The sequence below is a fragment of the Taeniopygia guttata genome, chromosome W, assembly GCF_048771995.1.
Source record: "Taeniopygia guttata chromosome W, bTaeGut7.mat, whole genome shotgun sequence".
Classification (NCBI taxonomy): Eukaryota; Metazoa; Chordata; class Aves; order Passeriformes; family Estrildidae; genus Taeniopygia; species Taeniopygia guttata.
This window is the reverse complement of record NC_133064.1, coordinates 26,412,525-26,434,084: the sequence shown is the minus strand read 5'-3', so window position 1 is coordinate 26,434,084 and position 21,560 is coordinate 26,412,525. Positions and strand designations below refer to the sequence as shown.

Here is a 21,560-nt window from a genome sequence, read left to right as displayed (position 1 = left end):
ACATCTTTCTTGTACTGGGGACCTCAGAGCTGGATGCAGTACTCCAGGTGGGGTCTCATTATAGCAGAGGGGAAGAATCACCTCTCCTGTCCTGCTGGCCACACTTCTTTGATTTAGCTCAGGATACAATTGACTTTCTGGGCCGCAAGCACACATTGCCAGCTCATATTCAATTTTTCATACACCAGTACCCCCACATCCTTCTCTGCAGGGCCGCTCTCAATCCATTCATTCCCAAGTCTGTATTGATACTGAGGATTGCCCTGACCCAGGTGCAGCACCTTGTACTTGGCCTTGTTGAACTTTATGAGGCTCACATGGACTCAGCCTTTCAAGGTCCCTCTGGATGGCATCCCTTCCCACAAGTGAATCAACTGCTCTGCTCAGCTTGCTATCATCTGTAAACTTGCTGCAGGTGCAGTCAATTTCACTGTCTATCAGAGAATCATAGAATTGTTTGTGTTGGAAGGGGACCTTGAAGATCATCTAGTTCCAACCCCCCTGCCACAGGCAGTGACACCTTCAACTAGACCATGTTGTACATAGCCCCATCCAACCTGGCCTTGAACACCTCCAGGGATGGGGCATCCACAACTTCTCTGGGCAAACTGTTCCAGTTCCTCACCACCCTCACAGTAATGAATTTATTCTTAATATCTAATCTAAACCTATTCTCAATTTAACCCATTCCCCCTTGTCATGTCACTACATGCTCTTGTAAATAGTCTTGTCCCATCTTACCTGCAAGTTCTCTTCAGGTACAGGAAGGCTGCAATTAGGTCACCCAAAAGCCTTCTCTTCTCCAGGCTGAATAATCCCAATTGTCCCAGCCTTTCCTTGTAGAAGAGATGCTCCATCCCTCTAATCATCTTTGTGGCCTTGTCTAGACTTGCTCCAACAGGACAATATCTTTCCTGTGCTCGGGATCCCAGAGCTGGATGCAGCCCTGCAGGTGGAGTCTCACAAGAGTTGAGTAGAGGGGCAGAATCACCTCCCTTGACCTACTGGCCGCACTTCTTTTGATGCAGCCCAGGATATGATTGGCTTTCTGGGCTGCCAGTGCACGTGACCAGCTCATGTCCAGCCTTTCATCCACCAGCACTCCCAAGTCCTTCTCTGCAGGGCTGCTCTCAATCTGTTCATCCCCCAGCCTGTATTAATACTGGGGTTTGCCCGGACCCAGGTACAGCACCTTGTACTTGGTCATGTTAAACCTCATGAGATTCCCATGAGCCCCCTTCTTGAGCCTGTCTAGGTCCCTCTGGATGGCATCCCATCCTTCAGGTGTGTCAACAGCACTATGTTGTTGATAAACATAATGAACACTACTGGTCCCAGTATGTACCCTTAAGGGACACCACCATTACTGGTATCTACTTGGACACTGAGCTGTTGACTTTGAATGCATCTATTAGCCAATTCCTTATCCATGTAACAGTCCATCTATCAAACCCATGTCTTTCCAATTTAGAGGAAGGACTAAGTCCACAACAGATAACACCACTTGCTCTTCCCTTGTCCACTGATGCAGTCATGCCATCGTAGAAGGCCACTAGATTAGTCAGGCATGACTTGTCCTTGATGAAGCCATGTTGGCTGTCTCTAATCACCTCCCTGTTTTCCATATGTTTAAATATGTCTTCCAGGAAGATATGTTCCACGATCTTACCAGGCATAGAGGTAAGACTGACTGGTCAGTAGTTCCCCGAGAACTCTGCACTACCCTTTTCAAAAATGGGTGTGTAATAACCGTGACCAGTATACTTCCATATAAGATAATAGTCAACTTTCTCAAACGTCTTTTTATATCAATAGTATGTTGTTTCTATGATAAGCACAGGAACACATAAGTATGTACATTTTGAGATGGTGTAATGAGAAAATCCAAAAGGTTTCCCTTCTGTTTTATTAGAATTATCCTTAAAATTTCAAAAAGTTTTGTTCCTGAAGACTGGAATAACATTTCAAAGCCTTGGACATTAAAAATTTAAGTTGTCATATGTCACAGCTAGTCTGTGGCTGAGCAATTAATTCGGTTACAGACAGGGACCTCAACCAATCATGTTCCATCTTAAGCTGCAGACATCTCACTGGTCAGGAAACTGGGAGGTGTTAAGAGCAGACCAATGAGCATTATAGACTGGGACATTTCAAACCCTCTATATAAGGCTGGGTTCAAAGAATAAAGCTCTCTCTCTTGCCACATGGACCTTGGATGTGTGTTGTCTCTGTCTCCGACCCACCCCTCCATGTTACAGTCACACATACATAAAACACAGAGCCAGGAAAAGCAAATAACGCCAAAGCAAATAACGCCAAGTCCTGAAAACAATTCCTGATGCTTCAGTTATGCACTCATTGTAAAAGGCCCTTCAATTCCATTAAGTTTCAGATCCTCTTATTTCAAAGAAATTATAGAATCATTTAGGTTGGAAAAGACCTTTAAGATCATTGAGTTCACCTGCAAACCTAACACTGCCATGTCCACCACTAAAGCATGTCCCTAAGCAACACATCTACATATATTTTTAATACCTCAAAGGATGCTGACTCCAACACTTCCCTGGGCATTCTGTTCCAATGCTTGAAAACCTTTTCACTGAAGATATTTTTCCTAATATCCATTTTAAACCTCCCCTGGCTCAACTATTGCTTGTTATTTTGGAGAAAAGACCAACAACCACATCACTACAACCTCTTTTCAAGTAGCTGTAGAGAGCTATAAGGTCCCTCTGAGCCTCCTTTTCTCCAGGCTAAACAGCCCCAGTTCCCTCAGCTGCTCCCCATAACATTTATGCTCTAGACACTTCCCCATCTTTTTTGCCCTTCCCTGGACACACTCCAACACCTCAATGTGTTTTTTGTAGTAAGGTGCCCAAAACTGAACACAGTGTTTGAAGTGCAACTTCACCAGTGCAGAGTACAAGGGGACAGTCACTTCCCTAGTCCTGCTGGCAACGTTATTGCTGATATAAGCTAGGATGCCATTGGCTTTCTTGGCCACTTGGGAACGTGCTGGCTCATGTTCAGCTGACTTTCAGCCAACCCTTCCACATCCTTTTCCGCCAGGCATCTTTTCAGACACTCTTCCCCTAACCTGTAGCATTGCATGGAGTTTGTTGGGACCTAAGTGCAGAACCCAACACTTGGCCTTGTTGAATCTCAAACAACTGGCCTTGACACATTGATCCAATCTGACCAGATCTCACTGTAGAGAGTTGTTACAGTGACTGACAAGGGTGTTGGCCAACCAAATATCTCCCAATGCTGCAGCCACCTCACTGGCCAGGACCTGAAGGGGTGAAACATAGAGTCTTTCTACCACTGGCAGATCAACACTCCCAGTCAACTTGGTGACACCTGTAAACTTGGTGAGCATACATTTGATCCCCTCATCCAGATCATTGATAAAGATATTAAACAGGACTGGTCCCAATACTGAGCCCTGTGGATGATGCCAAATTTATTTTTGCCTTTTTTCTTATATATTTTCTATATTCTTTACATGTATATTTGTAGCTCTGTAGCCTATCATAGTATTTGTAGCTAGCATCTTAGCATCTTACCTACTCTGTTAGACAGAAGGACAAAACAAATTCCCCAGTTCCTCCAAGCTGGGGGTCCAAGGTTAGATTCTGTGGGAAGTCAAGGTTGAAACTAGCTCTCTGAGACACATTTTCATAAACAAAGCTTAGTTACTATCTAAAAGAGGGGAAATTCAATGAGGGTTGAATGGGGGGAGCATTACCTCAGCACTTATGTCTCTAATTGGGGATTTTTGTCATTTATGGTAATTTGCTAAACATATAAAAATACAATAGAAATAGAGCTAGAAATACAGATAGAAAGCCGAGCTGGGAGCACTGTTCAGTTCATGACAGAAGTGGATATGTTAGCATTAGTAGGCCGCGAGCCTTGGCAACAGAAAGCAGAACCCTGAAGAAGGAATACAAAAGTTAATGGTGTTCTTGGTACGAGGTACTTGGTAAGCAGAAATTATGTAAGATTGCACATACCTGTGCTAGTGTGTATGAGGCTTTGAATTAAGCAATGCTACCTTGTTACATAAATGTTATAGTTGTGCTATTTTTAGTTACAACTGAAACGGTATATAAACTCAGCTGTGCATATCAATAAACAGCTTCATGTGTGCAAACCATGGAGACCCCGTCTCTTTATTAATTGCCGTCAAATGGTGCCCTCGTGATGAGGAAGCAATGATCGTCTAGCTGAGCGACTGAGACGAGCCCTGCAGAATGAAGTGCTGCTGTGAAGAAGCAGGAAAGCCGGCCGGCAACGAACCCTTCTGGGATAAAGGAGGTGAGGTATCCCTCCAGGATATAGGAGATTAACTCCTGCAGGGGACAATGGGTCAGGGGATGTCTGCCTAGGAAAGAGACGTTTTCGAACTTATGTCTAAGCTGTTACAACAGCATGGCAAAACTTTGCCCTCACATGACTTAAAAGTCCTATTATGATGGGCAGCAGCTGAGATACCAGGAGTCACAGAGTCTACGGTCTTTATGACAGATTTGTGGGACAAAGCGTGAATTAAGCTATGGGATTCTGCTACCAAGGGAAATAAAGTGGCTGCAGAAATGCTGCCCTCCTGGTGGGTGATTTTTGAGGTCTTAAAGGCCCAAGAAAAGTCCCAGGCTAAAGGGAATGCCTGCCCTCCCTCTGCAGCAGAAGCTCAATGTTCTTTAAAATCTTAAGAGACTGCTGCTAAAGTCAAACAGATTGCCATTTGCCCCCCACATTATGGTGGAGTCTCAGAATTCCTTACATTCCGAAGAGACTGAATCTCTCCCACCACAGCAAACATGACCCACAGCCCCGGTACCCCCCTCTTACGAGGGAAAGGGAGGGGGGTCCTTTGTGCTCTGCAGGGGGTTTCGCTGCTGGCTACTGCCCAGAGAACAGTGAGGAAAACAAAGAGGAAGACCGCTTTGATCCTGGGCCCATCGATCCTGACAAAGAACCTGATTTGTATCCCCCCAACCCTCATGACAACTGGGTCTGTTTAAAACAGCAAACATTAAGGGACGGGGAATTTGACATTGATGAAAGAATTGTGGCACCAGTAGTATATTTTGGACCCTGAAAGTGAACTGCCTATTGGGAACAGCTGTCTTTCCTAGAAATTAAAGAGCTCTGACAGGCAGCTACCAAGCACGGCATCAGTTCACTATGTTTTGCAAATATGTTCGATTCTGTGTTTGCTGCTCATGTAATGACCCCGCACAATTTAAAAACTCTTGCTCAGCTACTGCTATGCCTCATTCAATACAGCTTATGGGAAAAGGAGTGGGAGAAGGGTCTGCAAAACCTTCTTGTAACTTATGTGGGTCATGCTAATCAGACCCTGGTGGGCCTCACAATCAGACAGCTTATGAAAATGGCACCATACACAGATCCTGCTGCCCAGTCGCTAGACTGCCCAAGGGAAGCCCTTGATGGAGTCTGGGATGCAGTTTGCCAAACCTTTCTTATGGTCCCTAATGCAAAAACACCTCAGAAAGCATTCACAACCATTGTCCAGGGGCCTAAAGAACCCTACATTCAGTTTATTGACTGCCTTAAGCAAGAACTTGAACGCCAAATTGATAATTCTGATGCCCGTGAAATTTTGTTTGTAAAACTTGCAGTTGAAAATGTAAACACAGACTGTAAAAAACTGCTTAAGTCCCTGCCTAACCAAGAACCAGCTCTTATTGAAATGGTTGAAGTGTGCAACCGCATTGGGGCAATAGAACATCAGTATGAAGCCATGGCCACAGCTTTTGCAGCCATCAAAGGTCCCTCTGGAATTCCGGGAGTCTGTTTTGGCTGTGGCAAACCTGGCCAACTTAAAAAAGAATGCTTCGCTCAGAAAGGAGCTAAGTCAAAAACACCTGATGTATGCCCATGGTGTCATCAGGGTCATCATTTTGCTAACCAGTGTTGCTCTAAGTATGATTTTGAAGGTCACCCGATCCAGGAAAACTGGAACTGCAGCACGGGTAGGCGCCACGGTCCTACACAAATACCTCAGCCACTACAGCAGATGCTGTCACTGCAGATGCCAACTCTGCAGATGCATCCACCAAGGATACCCAGCAGAGGATCGCCTCAAGTCTTCAGCCAGCAACTGCAGTCAGTGCCGGACTGGACCTGGCAACCTCAATCACAGTAGCATTGATCGATTCTTCTGTTCATTTACTCTCTACAGGAACCCAGAAAAGTGCTTTGCTGGTGGGGAGGTCTTCAACTACCCTTTTAGGACTTTTTGTCCTCTCAGGAGTTATAGACTTAGACTCTGTTAAGGAAATTAAAATCATGGCTTGCACCCCCTTTCCACCCCGTACTGTCCCTCAAGGAACACATATCGCACAATTGATTCCCTTTTCACATGATTTGTCATACCCTGTAAAAGAATGCAAAACAAGGGTGGGAGGATTTGGTTCTACGGGAACCCCACAAATGCTGTGGGCACAGACAGTTTCTGATGAACATCCCATTTGCAAATGTACCCTGACATTACAGGGGGAGCAGATAACACTCACTGGTATTTTAGATACCGGAGCTGATTTCACTGTTATCTCTCAAGCCAAGTGGCTCCCCACATAGCCCCTCACAGAGGTACCCCAAGCCCTCACTGGGACTGGGGGGAGCAGTCTCAGTTATCAAAGTCGTGATCTAACTCAGGTGACGGGACCTGAAGGTCACATAGCCTCAGTAAAACTGTTTCTTCTGCCTGTACCCATGGTATTATGGGGACGAGATGTACTTTTTCAATGGGGTCTCAGAATTCAGTCTGATTTTTAATAGGGGCCGTTGTGGCATGCGACACCCTGAAATTAACCTGGAAAACTGATACACCCCTCTGGGTAGACCAGTGGCCCCTGCCACTACCTAAATTGTGTGCTCTTACTAACCTTGTCCAAGAACAACTTCAGAAGGGACATATAGTCCCCTCTACCAGTTCCTGGAATTCACCTGTGTTTGTAATTAAAAAACAAACTGGCAAGTGGAAGACCTCTGCAAAATCAATGTTTCTATGGAGGACATGGGAGCACTCCAGCCTGGTCTTCCATCTCCCACCATGATCCCTCGAGATTGGCACCTGACAGACATTGAATTAAAAGATTGCTTTTTTGACATTCCTTTGCATCCTGATGATGCTCCTAAATTTGCCTTTTCTGTCCCAAGCACCAATATGCAAGCACCCCTGCAAAGGTATCACTGGGTGGTCCTTCCCCAGGGCATGAAAAACAGTCCTACTATTTGCCAGTGGTTTATTGCATGGGTCCTCAGCCCCATTCGCCAAAAGATGCCTGCTGCTTTATTATATCATTACATGGATGACATTCTTATTGCAGCAGAAAAACAGGAAGTTATGGAGGAAGCCTTAGCCCTTGTTGTTGCTGCTGTAACCCAGGCAGAGCTTTGTGCTGCTTCCGAAAAAATCCAGCATCAACCCTCTTGGAAATACCTTGGCTGGCGCATTAGGGCCCAGAGTATTTCTCCTCAGCCTTTACAAATTCAAACAAACATTTTCAGTTTGCATGATGCTCAAAAGCTTTTGGGTTCAATTAATTGAGTTAGTTCCTTGCTAGGAATCTCAAATGCAGATGTGAGCCCTTTGTTTGATCGGTTAAAAGTAGAACCAGATCTCCTGTTGCCTCAGCAACTCACACCAGAAGCCTGACAGGCACTGCAGCAAGTAGTTGATGCTATTTCAAATCATCAAGCAGCCCAATGGGCCCCTGAGTTGCCTTTTTCTTTAATAATTCTGAATCTGGCTAGGTAACCCCATGCTTTGACTTTTCAGTGAGATCCTAAAGTGCCTGAACCCTTGCTGACAATAGAGTGGCTTTTTCTGCCACACCAAATGTCTAAAACTATAAGCACACAACATGAGATATTTGCTTTGCTCATTGTAAAAGCTAGACAGAGACTTACCATACTTGCAGGTGTGGATTTTTGTTTGATCTGTTTGCCTATTACTACTGTCTATTTACAGTGGTTGTTGCAGCAATCCGAAGTTTTTCAAATGGCCCTCACTGATTTTTCTGGACAACTTTCTACATATCCCCTGAATCACAAGCTTGTGGCAACCAGCTTTAATCTCCTAACATGACCCAAGAGAAATGAGGTTCCATTATAAGCTTTAACTGTATTTACAGATGGATCTGGCTGCACCCATAAGTCGGTACTGATTTGATGGAAAACAGATCTCAACCAATGGGATTCAGATTTCTCTACTGTTTCAGGTTCTCCCCAGATTGCTTAATTGGAAGCTGTTGTGCAGGCCTTCCAGTGATTTGTTACCCTTTTTAACTTCATAACAGATTCTGCTTATGTTGCAGGACTTGTGGAGAGAGCTGAAGCTGCCATACTAAAGGATGTTCCCAACAAAGAATTGTTTCAGTGGTTTCAACTTGTTTTCCTTTTAGATACTAGGCAGGACCCCTATTTTGTCATGCATGTCAGGTCTCACACTAATTTGCCTGGTTTTATTGCAGAAGGAAAACAGCAAGCAGATTTACTTACCCTACCTGTTCAACTGCTGAACCACTTTTCCCAGGAAAAACTCAGTCACTTATTTTTTCACCAAAATGCTGCTGCGCTCACCCACGCCTTTGACTTGACCACATGCCAAGCTGTTAGTATTGTGGCTGTGTGCCCAGACTGTCAAAGACACTCCTTCCCCTCCGTTGCAGGAGGTGTTAACCCTAGAGGACTTCAAAGCCTACAAATTTGGCAAATGTATGTTACTCATTTTCCCGAATTTGGCAGATTTAAGTACATTCATTTCTCTATTGATACCTTTTCAGATGCTTTATTTGCATCCTTTCATACAGAAGAATCAGCAAATGACGTTTGCTGCCACTTTACGAGTGCCTTTGTAGTCCTGGGTTGTTGGGAAGGATAGATAAATATGATTGCCTAGCAGAAGAACCACAATAGTACAGCCAGGATGAATATCATGCCCCCTACTGGCTGGAAAATACCCTTACCTACAGATAGGTCCAAAAGTCAAATGGACTGTTCCATCTCACCCCTCAGAATGTATGGTTCACCCCACACCTGTAACCTTCCCCTGAAACATCAAGTGTCTGTAACCCCATTGTCCCAAGTCTTGTTCCAGCCCACCTTGAAGCCCCCTGATAAGGGGTCTCCGAGGGGCCAGAAAGCCCTCTTGGAACTTCTTCCCTCCTCCTGGATCCCCCCCTCTTGGAGTCCCTGCTCTTCTCTTTGTCTCTCCCCTCCCCCATCACCTCAGGCCCTGCCACGTGCTGCATCTAGCAGCTCAAGGCAGGACCTCTCACCATCCCGAATAAACCTTCTCTTCCAAGAGAAACCAACAGAGATCTCTCGTCTGTATCCACCCAAACCGTCCTGGAGCATCCTACGTCTTTACACTGGGTATCCCCTCACAAGTCAAAACTTATAATGGCCCAGCATATATTTCTCAGAGAGTTGCAAATTTCCTTGCCCTCTGGGGGATAACACGCAAAACAGGGATTCCTCATTCCTCAACGGGCCAAGCTATAATCGAAAGGGCCCATGCTTCACTGAAACGTCTTTTGTTACAATAGAAAGGGGGAATGAAGAATGCTACCCCAGCAGAGTGATTACAGAAGGCATTGTATGTTTTTAACTTTTTAAATTGTTCCCCCATGGATCCTAACCCTCCATTTGTAAGGCATTTTGGCAAAAACCCTCAGTTAGAAGTTAAGCAAAAAGCCCCTGTCCTTATTAAGGACCCAGAAAAAGGTAAAAATATGGGACCTTATCCCCTTGTCACATGGGGAAGAGGTTTTGCTTGTGTCTCCACAGAAAACGGCCTGAGGTGGATCCCAGACAAGAACGTGAGACCTATTAGAGAATTCCTGCATACCTCTCCTGAGGATCCTGATCACCCTGGCACTTCCTCCCCGGTTTTGCCCACTTCACCGTCAGCTCTGCCTTCTCAGACTGCAGAGTCCGGATCCCCCAAGAGCCCGCGGCCACCTGAACCAGCTTCTACCTGACCCAAGGGGACTCATCAATCTCTCACCAGTTTGCGAGCTGTATGGTTGACTTGTTCCAGAGATAGTAGAAGCTCTAATTGCAGAACAAGTCTCCCTCTGAGAAAAATGGCAGAGACAGAGTGAAAGGAGGCTTGGACTTAAATGTGAAAATAACCCTATCCCTTGTTTTATTTTCAGAGACTATTCCCACCAAGTGTGGACTTAGTGTTTCTGTTATAAGTGCCAAAGAAAGTGGTATTGCGAATCAGAACACTGGCTTTGGGATTGCCCACAGTGTGATCCTTTGCACTATTGTGCAAATCACTATGGTGATTGTGTAGTTTAAAAATTGGTTTGTTGGAAGGAGCATGGCTGGCTTCCATGTCAGTATTTTTGGGAGCCAGATCTGCCCTCTCAGGCTGGTTTTTCTGGTAGGACTCCTTCTTGATGAAGAAGAGGTAGTTGCAATGCCACCCTTTCCAGTATACATTTTAAAACAGTGATTCATATCTCACTTGTTTACTATAAACGTGTCTACAGTGATACTTACTGTTCATTTCAAAAATATAAGCAATGAATATCAAATAAAAACAACTCTATACTAGTGTGTCATTTGCAGAGAAGTCATTGAGCAACAAACAAAGTCATCTTGGTTTGGTACAAAATAAAAGCTTTACCAAACAATTCTTAAACAATTAAACTAGGCTAAATCAATATAAAACTCAGTTGGGTGCTCAAGTTAAATGCCTCAAAATCACGTGATTTAGGATCATGACTTAATATGCCCCATAAAAGCCTTTATGCTAAAAAATATACAACCTATTTAGGCATTAAAATAAGTGTATATCAAAACAAGAACAAAGACAAATCTAGCCACCCTCAAGTACAAAAGGCAACCCACCTCTGATAGTCTTCCCATCATACACTCCTTTTTCTGAGCGGTTGAAAAAGAACAAGAGAAATTAAATTTTAACTCTACCTGTCTCTAGACAAATAAATGTTTATCTCTGCCTTGTAAGGAGATAGACAAGACTGAATAATGAAGAGTTGGTGGAAGGAATTAAGAGTAGTTTTACATCAGGTGTTGCATCTGGGAAATAGTTAATACTAATTCAAATGTTAATCATGGAAGATATTTCTGCCAGAAAAATTGTTTTAGATTTATGCCTGTTGTATATCAGCATTATAGGACTTCATACTCAAAATATAACTAATAGCATTTTAATAAATTTCGCCTTTTTCCAGCTTTTTTTAGAGCTCACCCACCAGAGATGCAGCCAGATACAACATCTAGCTGTTAGAAATGAAGGTAAATTTTGTCTAAGCTACTACCTATATCTTCTCACATTTACTCATAGGAACATTTAGCTACTACTATCTCAAACTCTAGTAGAGTGAATAATAAATGTGATGAATGTATAGGATAAGCAAGTAACCTTCACACAAATAGTAGCCATACTACAGTACATTGAGTATTTTTTAAAAAGGTAAAAAATAATTTTCAAAAACTAAAGCTGTAATGAATCCTAGAGTACATATGCCAAATTTATGGCTTGCAATCTCTTGTTTCTGAATTATAAGTTACAGAACTTTATTGAAAGATTAATTTGTCTCAGAATAACATTCAAAATGTTTAGAACTGTACCAATGGTGCATTCTTTCCCATTGTCTTCCCAAAAGAATTAAAGTCTGATTCTACACACATACACTGTTTGAATACTGCTCCACATTTTTTTCAAAATGACTGGAACAATACAGATACATTCCTAGAATGGTACTGCCAGTTATTGAGAACTACACTTGAGGAAGTATTAGGAACTTACTTGTGGGAAGTTCTTTTCTTCATCATGTTCGCAGAGACTCCTGCATGACCTACAATATAAATTATGGAATTATTGAGCAATCAAATCTGTTTATACACAATGTCAAAAAGGTATCTTATAGAAAAGTTCTCTTTTTCAAGTAAAAAAGCTTAAACATGTCATGATGTGATTTACCAATGAGTTTCTACAATGGAAGAAGGTTGAGGAGACAGGCAAGGACTATGTACTCATGAAGTTAAGTGAAGAATTAGGGAGTTACTGATGACAACTGTTACAAAAAGCTGAACTTAACACAAAGGAGACTGAAGGTAGTCTTTGTCATAGATAAATGGCTACAACAGTTAAGGGATTAAAATGACTGTGTATCTGCCCTTGAGTTGATAATATAGTCCTGCATTAGTGAAGCCAGAATGGGTGGGTGTATACATGGCTGAGCCAAACTCATTATAAAAACTTAGTATAGAGCCAAAACCAAGTATAAAAAATAAGTGTAGCATATACAGTATAAAAATGGTCCAACTAAGAGACAGAACATTGAGTAGAGCAACAGGCTTGAGTCCGTTTCAACCCACATATTTCTTCCCAAAATCTGGGGATGCCCAGCATTGTGATGGAGACCAGTAATGGCACATTTGTATTGTGATACAACTGTACATTGCAACTGCTATACTCTGCTAAATGTAACTTGTACTTGCACTGTTATTTAAGTAAATTGCTGTATCATTCTGCTAAATGAAAGTTCCATGTAATGTCCAATAAATAAATTCATGTATTGGGTTTGCATGGCCTGGTTTCCGCAGCTGGGGGTACTACAGGGGTGGCTTCCATGACAAGCTGCTGGAAGCTTCCCCCATGTCCAACAGAGCCAATGCCAGCCGGCTCCAGGATGGATTTGTTGCTGGCTAAGGCTGAGCCAATCAGAAATGGTAGTAACGCCTCTGTGATTACATATTTAAGAAGGAAAAAAAACAAATATTGTGCAGTTGTAATTGCAGCCAGAGAAGAGAGGAGTGAGAATATGTGAGATGAACAGTTCTGCAGACACCCAGGTCAGTATGGAAGGAGGGGCAGGAGGTGCTCCAGGTGCCGGAGCTGATTTCCCTGCAGCCCATAGCGCAGACCATGGTGAAGCAGGCTGTCCCACTGCAGCCCATGGAGGAGTGCCGTGCCAGAGTAGGCAAATGCCTGAAAGAAGGCTGTGAAACTGTAGGAAACTTGTGATGGAGCAGGTTTCCTGGTAGGACTTGTGACCCCATGGGGGACCCATGCTGGAGTAGCCTGTTCCCAAAGGATTGCACCCCATGGGAGGGACCCATGACGGAGTAGTTCATGAAGGACTGCAGCCCATGGGAAGGACTACCATTGGAGAAGTTTGTGGAGAATTGTCTCCCATGGGCAGGACCACATGCTGGTGCAGGTAAAGGACGCCTCTGCCTGAACAATGGCAGAAGCAACCTGTCATGAACTGACTGGAAACCCCCTTCCCTGTCTCTCTGCACCTCTGGCAGGGAAAAGGTAGAGCTGAGGAAGGAGGGAGGGATGGGGGAAAGGTGTTTTTAAGATTTATTTTACTTCTCACTATCCTGCTCTGATTTTGTTTGCAATAAATTCAATTAATATCCCTAAGTTGATTCTGTTTTGCCCATTATAGTAATCAGTGAGTGATCTCTCCTGATCTTTAACCCATGAGCCTTTCACTATATTTTCTTTCTCATGTCCAGTTGCAGAAGAGAGTGACAGAGCAGCTTTGGTAGGTACCTGGCATCCAGCCAAGGTCAACCCACCACAATTCAAAAAACTAACATTGGCATTAAAGCATTAAACCCTCTACACATGGAATATCTAAAAGGACACAGTCAGAGAGTGTTGGACATATGCATGTTATCAATTAAAAAACCCCTCATATATCTGTAGAAATGTTCAGAATTTAATCTATGGACATTTAAATTCCCACCTACAGAGAAATACTTAATTGAGGTTTCTTTACAGATCCAAACAAAATCTTAAACGTTATGTGCATGTTCCAAGCATAGCTTTGGCATATGTATTCAGAAAATTAATTTTCATAGTAGCAATAGTGTCACAAGAGTTAAGCACTGAAAGTGCAATTAGCCTTAACAGTTTTCATAAATATTTTAATATTTGAATTTTCCTATGGAGAAATAAAAGGACATATATCACATGATAGAAGTGGCAGAATTTAAATAAGACTACATACATTTTGTTTCCAACACTCAAGCTTGTACTGAATCCATGGAAAGATGCGTCTCCAGTTTTAACAACAGGTGGAATTTGAAGTTTTCAAAAATTAAGCCCTCCATGCAAATAGCTACAGTAAAGATGCTATTTGCAATAAAGACCAAGTAAATACAACTTCCCTTGAACATGTTTATAAGAACTAACAGCTAGAAATTAAAAGATATCTCAAAAAGTATGAATAGAAACCCAAAAGACTTTTGAGACTTGACTGCACCAAGTGAACAAGCATTTTCACCTTGTCATTAGCCACCCCTTGGTTATATGAGGAAACAAGTTTAAAAACATACTTATTAAAAAAATCTGTTCTCGCAAAGTAAAAAACTACAAACACACAGATTTTATGTTTTCCATTACTGGTTGATGAGAAAAAGTAAGATTTAACTAAATCAGTTCAAGCAGTTAAAACAGTATAAAAAGCATATTCATATATTTAGCAGGATGGTTCAACACAAAACTTGTTTTCTGTCCTCTGCTCAGAGACTCTGAATCTTACTATACAGTGCAACACATTTAGCCTTCCAAAACAAAAGTAGCCCTAAAGATACACAGAAGGAAGATCTATTACAGAAGTTGCAAAAAATGCAGAGGAGAAGCTATGCACTCTACTCAGAATGAGTGTTTGCCCTGGTCAGTAACTGTTCACCTTAGGCACCTCTTAATTTTTGATAAAACTCAAGTTCTACAGCCAGATGTCTTTTTTTCTCTCAAATTCACTTACGTGCAAAATTACTTGACTATTCATACATAGTCTTCATGAATGAAATGACATGTACCAAACTAACAAATATTTACAACACCGAACTGAGAGTTTGAGAGTACACTACCCCATTTTGCTGCCAGATAAAAATGAGCTTGGTGGGTCCTGACTGATTTCAAGAACTTGCTTGTTTGTATACCTAGCTCTAGAGAAAAACCAACTGAGCAAACTGAGTACTGCTCAGTTTCTTGTGTTGGTAGCTTAAGGTAGTGTCCAGTTTAATAAAAAGTTATGGCACTTAGATGAAGAATGTGAATATAACCTACTTACAAGAAGAGATGATAACAAGGTACATGAAGAACTTGAGCACAAGAAAGACATGGACCTGTTAAAGTGAGCCCAGAGGAAGGGCACAAAAACAATGTTCAAATGCCTCAAACACTGACAGGCTTGGGGCATCAACTGCCTCTCTAGGAAGCCTGTTCCAGAGTTTGATCACCCTCTCGGTAAAGAAATGCTTCCTAAGGTCAAGTCTAAACCTCCCCTGATGCAGCTTTGAACCATTCCTACATGTCCTGTCACTGGATAAGAGAGAGAAGAGCTCAGCACTTCCCTTTCCAGTTCCCCTACTCAGGAAGCTGTAGAGAGCAATGAGATCACAGTTGAGCCTTTTTTCTTCCAAGCTAGATAAGCCCAAAGTCCTTTGCCATTCCACGTAGGACATTCCTTCCAGTCCTGTCAACAGCACTGTTGCCCTCCTCTGGGGGCAACTCAAGAACCTTCACATCCTTTTTTAATTGGAGGCCAAGAAGTGCACACAATACTCAAGGCGAGGCTGCACTAATACTAAATACAGAGGGATAAGCCCATGATTCCAGGTTGGAGCAGCCTGTCTTTGGAGGTCTGCACCCCAAGCAAGAGTGACCTACGCCACAGCAGTTTTGGAAGGACTGTTTGCCCATGGGGGGAATTCACATTGCAGTAGTTTTGGGAGGACTGCTGCTCGTGAGATTGAAACCACATTGGAGAAGCTCATGGAGAACTGTCTCCCATGGGAGGGACCCCACAGTGTAGCAGGGGAATGACTTCTGTCCATGAGCAGTGGAAGATCTCGGGTGACGAACTGACCAAAACCCCTATGCCCTGTCTCCCTGCACTGTTGGTGGGAAGGAGGGAGGGGTTGGGGGAAAAAGGTGTTTTTAAGGGCTTATTTGACTTCTCATTATCCTCCTCTATGTTAGTTATAAATTCACTTTGTACTTCTAAGTTGAGTCTGTTTTGTCCTTGGAGTGTTTTCTCCTGGTCCTCATCTCAACTCATGAAGCCTTCATTAATTTTTTTTCCTTTCCTCTGCCCAGCTGTAGCAGGGGAGGGCGAGTGAGTGGCTATCGTGGGTGCCTGGTGTTTGGCCAGTGTCAAACCATGACAAGTGGTAAAGATCATTAGAAAAAAATCACAATAGAAATGCCTTTCTGGTTTTGTTTTTCCTACAGGAAAAGGAATACTAAACTTCTGATGTCTTAGGATTCCTTTCATTCTGTATATTTTACTTTTTTCCCCTGAGTATTAAAGGAAGAAATAAACTCTCACAGCATATGGTAGACATAAGCCTTATCTTACACTAAGGCAACAAATCAACTGTGCAGAAGACTTGTAAAATTCCAAATAGCTTGTACAGTTTCTTTACAAAAATTTTTATCAGAAATACATGATGTTGTAAGGATTACTATATCTTAATGACAAAACATTTGAGAGGAAATAAAAATATTTTAATACATTGCTGTTTAACATATATATTAAAATCATATAATTATTTGGGTTGGAAGGGACCTTTAAGATCATCTAGTTCCAATCCTCCTGCCATGGGTAGAGACACCTTCACATCTAACCTGGCCTTGAACACTTCCAGGGATGGGGCATCCACAACTTCTCTGGGCAGCCTGCTCCGGTGTCTCACCACCCTCAAAGTAAAGAATTTTTTTCTAATATCCAAATCTAAACCTACCTTCTTTCAGTTTAAAGCCATTCCCCCTTGTCCTATCACTCCATGCTCTTGTGAAAAGTCCCTCTCTGCCTTGCTTGTAGGCCCCCTTTAGGTACTGGAAGGCTGCTATAAGGTCTCCCTGAAGCCTTCTCTTCTCCATATTTAACAACCCCAACTCTCTCAGCCTGTTGTCCTAGGAGAGATGTTCCATCCCTCTGATCATCTTTGTGGCCCTTCTCTGGACTCGCTCTAGTTGGTCCATGTCCTTCTTATGTTCAGGGTCCAAGATCTGAACGTAGTATTCCAGGTAGGGTCTCACCAGAATGGAGTAGAGGGGGATAATCACCTCCCTCAACCTACTGCCTACACTTCTTTTCATGCAGCCTAGGATACAACTGGCTTTCTGGGCTGGAAGCACACATTGATGGCTCATGTCAAGCTCCTTATCCATTAAGACCTCCATGTCCTTCTCCTCAGGGCTGCCCTCAATCCATTTTCCATCTAGCAATTATTTGTGCTTAGGATTGCGCCAACCCAGGTGCAGGACCTTGCACATGTCTTTGTTGAACTTCATGAGGTTCGCAGAGATCCACTTCTCAAATCTGTCAAGGTGCCTCTGGATGGCATCCCTTCACTCCAGCGTGTCAATCACAGTACACAGCTTGATGTTGTTGGCAAACTTGCTGAGGGTGGACTTGATTCCACTGTCCATGTCACTGAAAAAGATGGTAAAAAACAGTGCCGGTCCCAATACTGACCCCTGAAGAACACCACTTGTCATTAACCTCAACTTGGACATTGAGCTGTTGACCACAAGTCTGAGAGTGACCTTCCAGCCAATCCCTTATCCACTGACTGGTCCACCCATCAAATTCACATCTCTCCAGTTTAGAGACCAGGATGTCAAATGCTTTGCACAAGTCCAGGTAGGTGATGTCAGTTGCTCTTCCCTCATCCACCACCTCTGTAATCCTGTCATCGAAGGCCACCAAATGCGTCCGGCATGATTAGCTGATGATGTTGTGTCGTGGTTTGACACGGAAAAAGAATTTTTCCGTAAGGAAGAGGTCAGTTTGGACATTGACCAATTGAAAGTAGACACGCCTCTGAGAACACAGAGGGGTTAAAAGCAGAATTCCCAGGGGAACTCGCTCTCTTGGGTTCCGGTCAGCGGTCAGTGCAGGACTCTCCCCTGCCCGGCCACGAGCTGGGTGTGGGAGGGGAGAAGCCATGTGGCCTTCGGAGGTAGGCCCAAGGGTGGAGGGACTGGAACCGGGCTGGCCCCCTGCAGATGGAAGGGTGGAGAAAATCTGAGATGTCTCCGTTCCCCCCAGAGTCTCTCTCTCTCCCAAGAGAGAAAAAGAGACGGCGGTGGTTTTATCAGCAGTTCACCGCGGGGAAGGAGAAGAGCGGGGGGGCTGCAAGGTGCCCAGCCGGGCTGTGGGAGCTGGAGCCTGGGCAGCAAGCCATCTCTGGGAGTCTGGGACTTTTAACCCTTCCTGAGAAATGAAAGCTTTGTGAAATTTTTCTCCTCCTTGGTTTGAAAAAGAGAGGATGAGAGACAGCCTGGGACCCGGGATGTTGGAAAGAGAAATTCTAGGTGGGAGGAGATGATGGAGTGGCTTTTGGCTGGACTTTTTCTTGGTAGCCACAGATTGAACTGATCTTCTCCTCCAAGAGAGACTGTATTTTAGGAGGATGCTGGTGAGCCCAAGAGACCTGCTTCAGCTGGGAAAAGACGGAAGTGGAGCGAACAGAGAAAAGTTAAGGAGGTTTGTGGTGGTGCCCCCTGTCTTTGCAGAGGAAAAAGAGAAGAAGATCTCTGTTCTTGGACCCTCGGCCCCAGGGGAAAATGGGGGGGACTATTGGTCCCAAAAATAAAAAACTGAACTGTTGTTTTTTCCCCTCTTGGCAGGGCATCCTTGAAACAAAAAAAATCCTAAGAAGCAGTCTGTCCATCCATGCATTGGTGGTGAAAGCACTATGCATGGAAAAGAGAGGGTCACCACTGGCAAACTTGTTTTTTCTCCAGGCGGTGCCATGTGGTGACATGGAAGCACAGGATGTGGCAGCTGTGTTTCTTGGGGGGGTCTGTGGCACAAGAGAAACTCTTCTCTCCTTGCAGATGGACTGAGTGTTGATTATCTGGAGGGTGGAAACCTGATTGGGGTCCAGATTGTGTCTCACTGTGGTTTGTTGGAATTGGGTGGTGGGAGGAAGAATGCTTTGGAAGGTTTTCATTTTGAATTGTGTGTGTTTCTTTCTTCTTCCCCCCCCCCCCCCTCTTTTATAGTAGCATAGTGGTAGTAGTTTAATAAAGTTTTTTTTTCCTTGTTATTAAGCTTGGGCCTGCTTTACTCTGTTCTCGATCGCATTTCACAGCATTCAGTTGAGAAATTGCATTTTCATGGGGGGGCACTAGCATTGTGCCAGTGTCAAACCATGACATGTTGATAGTCACCTTTACCAGAGAACGCCAAACATAACAAGCAAAGCAGAAACTTTGTTTACACAAATAATCCTGAAATGTCTAGTATCACCTAAATGGCTGCTGACAGAAGCATAACTGACATTAGTCATTCACTGTCAAGTGTTCAATTCAGAGGAAGACATTGAAAAATTTACCAACAATTTCAAGGGCAATTGTGGTGGTTTGACTTTGGCTGAATGTCAGGTGCCCACCAAAGCCACTTTCTCACTTCCCTCCTCAGTTGGACAGAGGAGAGAAAACACAATGAAAGGTTCATAAGTTGAGATAAGGACAGTGAGAGATCATTCACCGATTGCCATCACAGGCAAAAAATACTCAACTTGGGGATATTAATTGCATTTATTACCAATCAAATAATAGAAAGATAATGATAAGTAAAACCAAACATTAAAAACATTTTCCCCCACTCCTCCCTCCTTCCCAGGCTTAACTTTTTTCCTGATTCTCTACCTCCTTCCCCCCAGAGGTTCAGGGAGACAGGGATTGGGGATGAGCACCAGTTCATCACATGTTGTTTCTGCTGCTCCCCCCTCAAGGAGAGGGGTCCTTCCCCTTCTTCACTGTGGGGTCCCTCCCATAGGAGCCAGTTCTCCACAAACATCTTCCACAGGTTGCAGTTCTTCATGAACTGCTCCAGCATGGGTCCCTTCCATGGGGTGCAGTCCTTCAGGAACAGGCTGCTCCAGCACGGGCTTCTCACAGTGCCCTAGGGTGACGTTATGGTGATTGTATCTCCAATCGTGTGTTCTCTTTATGTTTCATATTATGTTCTGTGCTTTCAGAACTGACTCTGAAAGTGAAGGTTTCTTTTGCCTTGTTATCAGCCGGTTCACCTCCCCCCATGGTCTGCTGTCTAGAAAAGGCTAGGGCTGGCTGGCTTGCTTGGCTTGCTTGCTTTGCTTGCTTCTGCTTTTGCCTTTGCTTCCTAGTTAGTTTAGCTAAGCAGTCCAATTCTTTCTCTGGACTGTTTCTTTTCCTTTCCTCTTCCTGAATACCATCCAACCTGCTCTGGACTGGGATCTGGAAGACACCGAGGAACACCGGAAGCCTGCCTTTTGTGATCTGCAGCAGCCAGCCCCAGTGCCCAGAGCAATCCCCAGCATCCAGACCTGGGCGACCACTCCCAGGAAAGACTTTCTGGATTTGTTCATCTCTTCAGAGTGGTGAAAGAGTTTTGTTGTCATCTGGTGTTGTTAATTTTTTTTTGGTGCTGGGGAGTGCTTTGTTCGTTGAATAAACAGGTTCTTTTCCACTTCTCTCAGAGAAAATTTTTCCCGAACCAGGTGGGTGGGGAGGGGCCGTGGGGGTTTGTTTTCTGGGGGCTTCTTCCAGAGGGTTTTCCCCAAATTTGCCCTAAACTATGACAAATATTTTGGCGCCCAACTCGTGGCACGAGAGAGTGGAAAAAACCCTGTTGTAGTCATATTTTCATTCCAATTACTTTGTGTTGGTATGGAGCAGTTATTGGTTATGTTGTTTGAATTCATAGTGTCTCTTGGGGTGAAGGCCTGCATGTGTCTCTGGTCCCTAGGGTTTTTTGAGATCTTAATCCCTCTCTAGTCCCTAGGTTTCTCTTTTTACCCAGGAATAGCTCCAGTATTGTCCGTAATACGTAGGTTTTGCAGTAGAAGGGCACTGACCAGAATATCCATCGGGCTGGGCTTGGGTGTAATGGCCTCCAGGGGGTTTAAAAAGGTGCTGAGGTCTGTTCCTGGAATGTATGGTTCATGGTTATGGTTGTGCACCCAGTTTGTTAGAGGGAAAGTAGGGGATGAGACTTTTCAGCCTTCACTTTCCTTCTTCTCCTCTGAATTTGTTACCTCCCTAATAGAGAATGTTCAGTTTCCCCCGACTGTTAAAGAGACCATCTTCCTGGTGTTTAATCTGGTAAGCTTTCTCTATACAGTCTGCAGTCTCTCTAGAATAAGGGATGAGATTTCTAGAGGGGCTGATGAGAGCTCTGACCCAGGAGTAGACTCAGGTGTGTGAAATCCTGAGTGGTGTGGGAAATGGGAGGATATGGGCCAAATCTTAAAGGAATTTTCTGACCCTATAGCCTGGGACTTTCCATGTGAACAAATTCAGAATCCGGCTGAGGTGGCGAAGTACCTGAAAGAGAAGTGCCATGATAACTCTAAGGAGAAAAAAATCATTGCAGTGAGCTGGGCCCTGGCATATGCTTATCGCACCCTGCTAGATACTGTAGGGCAGCAGACAGAGGAAGGGGGGCAGGGAGATAAATCAGCAGCTATCCCAGTCACTCAGCCTGCAGCCAACACCCCTGGCTCAAAGCCAGCAACTAAACCAG

At 43.9% G+C, this 21,560-nt stretch overlaps 1 protein-coding gene across 4 annotated transcripts in view; it reads right to left on the bottom strand.

Annotated features, from left to right (window-relative positions):
* Positions 1-21,560, bottom strand: part of LOC116806909 (spindlin-Z) — a 172,207-nt gene that overhangs the window by 9,753 nt on the left and 140,894 nt on the right. For all 4 annotated transcript variants that reach the window (XM_032744727.3, XM_032744728.3, XM_072923080.1 and 1 more), the window contains one exon: positions 11,822-11,870. In XM_032744727.3, the coding sequence (XP_032600618.1) occupies positions 11,822-11,870 (49 nt within the window). The remainder of the gene's footprint in view (positions 1-11,821; positions 11,871-21,560) is intronic.